The sequence below is a fragment of the Maniola jurtina genome, chromosome Z, assembly GCF_905333055.1.
Source record: "Maniola jurtina chromosome Z, ilManJurt1.1, whole genome shotgun sequence".
NCBI classification, from domain to species: domain Eukaryota; kingdom Metazoa; phylum Arthropoda; class Insecta; order Lepidoptera; family Nymphalidae; genus Maniola; species Maniola jurtina.
This window is the reverse complement of record NC_060058.1, coordinates 16,745,559-16,753,279: the sequence shown is the minus strand read 5'-3', so window position 1 is coordinate 16,753,279 and position 7,721 is coordinate 16,745,559. Positions and strand designations below refer to the sequence as shown.

Here is a 7,721-nt window from a genome sequence, read left to right as displayed (position 1 = left end):
TCGGCATATCGGTAATCCATTAGCTACTACCTAGGCAAATATGTAATTTGCGTCCGGTGACAATCGGTGGTCCTCAATCCGTCGAGGCGCCAAAACTCTTGGTTACCTACTTCTTCATCGTTAAGGCTAGGTTTGTGATTTCTTCTATTGTAATACCTATAAGTAGGTATTTGTCATACTGTTTATTAAAGTTAATGATAGTTATAATAATTGTTACTAAAATGTAAAATAATTTTAAGTTCATTCGTCAATACAGCTTCATTGATTAAATTTATCATTTTGAACATTCAGATGTCGATACAATAACTTACCTCCTAGCTTTTAAGAGGGCTCTCTCCGTCACTCGTTTCCACTCGTTTCATACAATCGTAGTTCCAATTTCATTTGAATATTAAGCAACCTAAGTCCATGAAATTTTGCAGACATATTCTAGAAACTAATATCTATGTCTGTGGTTTTCCAGATTTCTGTTAAAATATTCGGTTTCAAAGTTACGCGGTCTTAAAATTTTCATACAAATCTTGGAGCCCCTGTAATTTTAAAACTACATATTTTTAGAAAAATCTAAAACACCACAGACACAGATATTAGTTTCTAGAATATGTGTGCAAAATTGAACTTGAAATTGGAACTGCGATTGTATGAAACGAGTGGAAACGAGTGACGGAGAGAGCCCTGTTAAACTAAAACTCCTACGCCTATTTATTAGCATGAATAAAATGTTACGAACACCTTATTGCATATCTGTTTCAACAAATAAATAGATTTTGATTTTGAAGGGATTCTTAAACCTAGTCATGCTGTGAGAAATCTTCCTTCCACATACGACTTGACTGACTTCTAGGGTCTGATTTACGCTTCGTGAAGTGCAGGTCCGGGTGACAAGTGATTAGTTTAACAGGATCACTTAACCGTGTCTGTGTACACCCTGATTTTACTGATCACTTCACATTTGCACTTATCACCTGCACTTACTTCATGACAAAGTGGAAAATCAGATATATATAGATACCTAATGTACGATTTCGACTTAAAGTAGAAACGGAGATACGATTTCGGCTTATAGGTTATCGATTTTATATCTACTAGCTATCACAATTTATGATAATAACCGGAAGCAAAGGCTTATTGTGCTCTCAGAGTCACGGAGGACAGGTATTTGGCAATTTATTAAACGCTGATCATCGTTAATAAATAGAATAGATTAGATATATAGAAATACAAAGTTTTTTATTCAAATATAAACATTCAAAAATGCTTTTGCCTTTTTAAAGTCCATTCCTTCTGTTTTGAACTTGGGACTAGGTGGTAGAGTTACAGGCGTAGCATAGGAGGCACTAGGTGTCCTGTATCAAAATAAATAAATTTTGAGTTTTGATATACCTAACTACTTACCCAAAGTAAGAACTAAAACATGTTTGCAAACATAATTATAGAATAGGTTAGCAAACTGTAAGTAGGTATCTATATTAATTCGGCCATGGCCGCAAGATAAACTGGATACAACATGGATAAAACACAAGTGTATGTAAGTAGCTGTACAAGGACATATTATGACACATCAAAATTATTTATTAGTGTATTTTCACTCGGTAAGATTTAACACGGACAGTTAATGCAAATGTACTTGCTATTGTTTCAAAATATATATATTAAGAAACTAGCTGTGCCCACGACTTCGTTCGCGTGGAATAGTGACTTTCAGCGCGCTTTATATAACCACCGACGCTCAGGCGCGAGGCGTGTAGTACGTACTCTGTACGTTAAAAATGTTCGCCGTGATTCTTTAAATTGACATAACTTTTTTGTTTATGAACCGATTGACATGAAATAAACACTAAATATTAAGTGAAGCTTACTACAATATATTAGTGAAAACCGTATCTAAATCGAATAAGCCGTTTCTGATATTAGCGTGCACAAACACACAGACAAACAGACAAACAGACAAAAAAAAATTAATTACAATTTCGGGTTCGGCATCGATATAATAACAACCCCTGCTACTTTTTTTTATATATTTCCATTGTACAGACACCACTTTTCTACAATTTTATTATATGTATAGATTGTATTACTTTAGGTTAGTGTTAGATTAGTTATATTCATAAAATGCAACTATAATTGACAACCGTACTAAAAATTATTTTGTAAACTTTATTGTCTTATCTGTATGGAAGTTATTGGTGAAATAAATAAGTATAAAAAAATCGCGTGAGACGCAACAAAACGCGTTTATTTTTAACCAGCCATCAAAGGTTTATTATACGTATAAGTTACATTTTATAATAAATTAGACTACTTTTTGGGTATTATTTGGTATTATATTATCAACAGGTAACAGTGGTTCAGTCCATGCCCGCACCGGGTTAGCGCGGAGGCAGTGCGGGTGTGCATCCCTCCATCTAGATCTGTCTCGTATTATAGGTACCTACAACCAGGTCGTCGCTATAGACTATTAAATAAAACAAAATATTGACCAAACATCTAAGTGTTTATTTTCATCACAAATTCGTATATAATATTATAATTAATTAGTATACTTAACTACTTTTAATCTAATTCATAAATGTTATTAGATAAAAACAATGTGTATATATTTTACTCATAATATAATAGCCTTAGATTTACTTAAGAACTAGGTACGTTTCAAAATTTAATTTACAGTAATAATAAAATAAGTTTACGTTTGTTTACAGCTATAATGTTATCACGTGGTTTATTTAACCTTACAACAATAAAGCCGCGTTATCATTATGCAAGTGACTTGCATGCAAGTTGCATGCAGCTTTATTAGTTGAAAAGTAAACCTGCAATTATTGAGTTGGGGCGTAGGTACGCGTAAGTAGTGTTTTACGTGTAAATAATTCGAGTAACAGACTCACTTGCGTGTAACCGTTATGCAAGTGATTAAAAAACTGGCGTACTAGTTTTGGCGCACTAATTTGCACTTAAGAGCTTGCATGCCAAGTACAAGCTCTGGCAAACATATTTCTAATGCACGTAACTTGTAAAGCAAGTAACTTGTAATGCAATTAATGTAATGGGATGTCACGCTTGTACGCAAGGACTTGCATAATGAAAAAGCGGATTAAGGGCGGATACATACTTAGAAAGAGCAAGCCGCCCCGATGTCACACTATTAACGCTTGACGTCGCTGCACAGAAGTTTAGGGTTGGTCTTCTTCTCACGCTGACCATCAGCGTTGATAGGTCAATAAATTCACTCAATATGCATGCATTATTCTGAAGCGTTCCTATAATTAACGCTAACCGGCGCCGGCCGTATGCGCTTTATGCGTCATTAGACGATGCCCACGACTTTATCGGGGTGGATTACGTTTTGGGAAATCCCATGAGAGTTCTTTGATATTGCAGAATAAAAAGTGGCCTATTTCCTCTCATGGATGCAAGCTATCTTCGTCAAAATCGGTTAAGCGAATAGGCCGCGAAAAGGTAACAGACAGAGTTACACACTTTCTAGTATGGATAATATAAAATACATTATCGCAGTTTATTGAAATAACAAAATATGAAGTCCTTTCAATACGCTTCATAATTGCCGCTCGGAACGTTTATGTAAATTTTTTACTGTAAGTAAGAATTTATTCTTACTGCGCTTTAACACACTTGACAATAAAAGATGGAGTAAGCACGTATAAAAGCTTTAAATTTCCGAATTATAATTTTTTTATTACTGTCAAGTTTTTTTTAATATAATAAATAAGTAAGCTCCACATTATTTTGTTATTTTAAATAAATAATCATACAATATTTTTAAGTAACATAATTACTAAAATATTGACGATATAATTTAATAATTAATTATCAATTACTATCAGATCAACAGTTTATTAAACTATAATATTAAAATATATAATATAAAAAAATGAAATGGTCCAAATATAAGTATATACCTACCTAATAGAAGAATAATACTTAGAAAAGATACACAAGTATTTTTGATATTTGAAAAAGTAAAAAATATATTGAAGTCTATAGCTGTCAAAATGACATACCTAAGCCATAGCAATAATGCATAATATAATTATTAAAAATCCATTGTGCGCAAATGCCCTCTAAGTTTGAGTTTCGTATTTTACTATAAAAAGAAAACTGTCAATTACATATATTATGTATATTGTTAAAAATATTATATTTTACTGAAAATATTGATAATATATATATATATATATATATATTATCTATTCTAACTTATTTCCTAAATATTTATAATCTACATTAATTTATTTGATCTAACTGCCTTATAGTGAATCTGCTGCCTCAATAATTACTATGAAAATATGCTTATTGCTAACAAATTCACATTTATTTATAATATTTCATTAAAAAAATTAACACGTTTTTATAAACACGATAACTCTATGTAATTTCTCATTTTTGTACGAATAATATGCTTTAGGTGGTATTCAATATTTTAATATTTTTATTTATTATAATATATTTTCAAGTCTAGGACAAATAAAGTCAAGTTTAGGATAATATAAATAAATAAAGGTCAATAATTATAAAATATGAAATATATAATAATTTCCCTATCTAAAATAAGTGTAACTACCTATTACTTAATTCAAAAACAACATCAATTCTCATCGGTAAAAAATGTTCAATTTTAATTTTAATACGTCCATAAAACGGTAAGTACCTAAAATACCTTAAAACATTGGTGTCATAAGATTTGTTGTTATTAAAAATATTAAGGTAAGTATAATAACTATATAGTATAAATATTTTACTGTAGGTATATATATATATATATATATATATATATATATATATATATATATATATATATATATATATATATATGTAGGACGGAAAATGTTTCCTGTACCGTATCCATATTATTTTTATACCAAACAAAGAGAATAAAATTCCAAACACAATTTCCAACTGACAATACAAAGTGATTAATTATTATTATTTATTTATATTGTATATATAGCCATTGGTAGTAAACTAAACACAGGTGTTTTCATCAAAGCTAAATTATTTCCATTTTAAATTTTTTAGGTTAAAGGTCTGTAGGTTTTATAGCAATTATGTTGTAACTTAAAATTAGTAAACTTGGTTTTTAAATGTTAATTTTACCTTTGTTGTATTTCGTTCAATAAATATAAAATGCATCAATGGGTTAGTCTATTTTTTATATGCATACATGATTTTTAATAAACATGATTTTTTAATCCACTTGACAGGGCTCTCTCCGTCACTCGTTTCATACAATCGTAGTTCCAATTTCATTTGAATATTAAGCAACCAAAGTCCATGAAATTTTGCAGACATATTCTAGGAACTAATATCTGTGTCTGTGGTGTTTTAGATTTTTCTAAAAATATATAATTTTAAAATTACCGAGGCTCAAAGATTTGTATGTAAATTTTTAAGACCGCGTAACTTTGAAACCGAATATTTTAACAGAAATCTGGATAACCACAGACATAGATATTAGTTTCTAGAATATGTCTGCAAAATTTCATGGACTTTGGTTGCTTAATATTCAAATGAAATTTGAACTACGTTGGTATGAAGCGAGTGACGGAGAGACCCCTCTCAAGGCTGTGGACAAATGTAGAGGAATATCGCGCGCGGAATTCTTCATTTGCTCATTAACATCGTAGGCGCAAGGCTGGGTCTAGACGTGGCGTCTTTCTCGATGCAACAAATCAATCTAAGCTTTATTTACTTTGGCATAACGGCGGCGACGCATACAACGTTCCTTCGCACGCGACATTCCGCTAAAACATTCCCTGTCTAAAACGGCACATTGATAACATCAACCTATTTCTATTACATTGTAGTTTTCTATGAGAAGCTACGATTTGTCATAAAAACTGCTTGTAAAAATACAATTTGTCATAATATTTTTCCCGACGTTTCCCCGAGTGTATATGTCATTTACCTGACAGACGGTTTAAGTTACGGTTACTGTTTGACCACCAATAAAAAGCAAAGTGGGTTGCTACTAGGCATACCTCTATGATTAAGGTAAATCATCTAAAGTAGACCAGACTCATGAAACCCATTTTGCTTTTGTTTAAAGGTGAACGTAAGTAATTTTAATCGCTTGTCATTCAATTGTATCTCAATTACAGATTTACGCAGGGTTAACGTTAACTTGATAGTTACTCAAGAGTTGTTGAACCTTACATAATAGGTTTGGTTGAAGTCCTCATAAAGCAACCTCAATATAAATAATAAGGGCGCGTTTCCACTGACGGAGTGGGGATTTCAAGCAATGTAATTAACCAATTTACGGGCAGCTCCCCTCCACTCCACCCAGCTCCACCTCCAGTCTCCATCAGTGGAGACGTATCCTAATGCTCCTAAATATGAAGCCTAAATAACTATTGGATACATATTACATACTCGCATTTTTCAATCGCCAATTAAACTTTAAGGCTACGTTCAGACGTAATCTCGCAATTAATTTTCTCTCGTATTAGACTCCTTTTAACGTACGTTAGGATTGAATGGAGTAGTCGTGTGAACGACTGACTCGTATACGGTAAAACTTTATACGTAAAATCTATTCAAATGAACTGCCGTATGAACGTAGGCTAACTGACGTTTTTTTTTTGATATTGTGTTTATTTGGTTGTAGGTATACAATCTTTATAGTCATAAGACCAATGATATTATATATGTGAAAAATAATATATGTTCCTTTAATTTAGGTACGTGTCTAAAATGGAGTATAAATTACATCGTAGCCTTTGGGTCACGTTCCTTGATAGTTAGGTATAAGGTATCTCACCTATTCTCGTGCGTTTTGTCTTAATCATCGGCGAGAGTGGATTTTATACTCCTTGAAGTATAAAATCCAATATCGGCGATGAAGATATCGCTGGTAATATGACCATATACCATATCTATGGTATAATATCACTGGACAAGTCTATGTAAACGTATTACATTTTCACAATAGTTGATGAAAATAAGAACTAAAATCGTACTTTTGACATGAGATTTGACACATAAAGTTAAAATGGCGCGTGAGACGTCACTTTTCATGCATCATAACGATACTTGATCAAACTAGCGCCTTTTTGACAGATTTGTAACAAAACCTGACAATGCGTCAATTGGCGATTGAATAATTGGGCCTAAATAGATTAAATTCGAGTTAACAACTCGAGATTTTGTACCTAAAAAGTGGGTATGGCAAATTTTTGGCGCTTTAAAAGCGCTGGATTGTCGTCCGCTCGATGCTTACAGATGCGTGATGATCAGGTCATCATCAATATCGTCCTTCTCGTCATCCTCTTCTGGTGGCTGCTTGGCGGCTTCGGCCGCTTCTATCGGGTTCTCGGCAATTGCTTTTAGACGGAGGGCCTGGAAACAACAAAATAAGTATATAAAATAAAATATAATAAGTGAGTATATAATATAAATAAAACTCAACAGCAATGCATGTAAGACAGAAGATAAAAACGCATGAGAGTATAGAAGAGTCTTCTCTTTAGGTCTTCTGTGTTTCCTACCAATTACAATCCGGGTATCTTTAAAACAAGAGTGAATAGGCACCTTCTAGGTAAGCGCGTCCCATCTTAGACCACATCATCACTTTCCATCAGGTGTGATTGTGGTTAAGCGCTTGCCTATAGTGAATAAAAAAAAAAAAGATACGTATGTAATCAGACCTCAGCTTTACCGTCACCCACACACAGAAATTGTATGCGGACACGCCGGTGTTCCGG

The 7,721-nt window shown here is 32.6% G+C and overlaps 1 protein-coding gene across 2 annotated transcripts in view; it reads right to left on the bottom strand.

Moving 5' to 3' along the window:
• Positions 1-6,568: 6,568 nt before the first annotated feature.
• LOC123880757 (UNC93-like protein) overlaps positions 6,569-7,721 on the bottom strand; it is a 140,311-nt gene continuing 139,158 nt past the window's right edge. For both annotated transcript variants that reach the window (XM_045929057.1, XM_045929056.1), the window contains one exon: positions 6,569-7,356. In XM_045929057.1, coding sequence (XP_045785013.1) covers positions 7,234-7,356 — 123 coding nt within the window. In that variant the 3' untranslated portion in view covers positions 6,569-7,233. The remainder of the gene's footprint in view (positions 7,357-7,721) is intronic.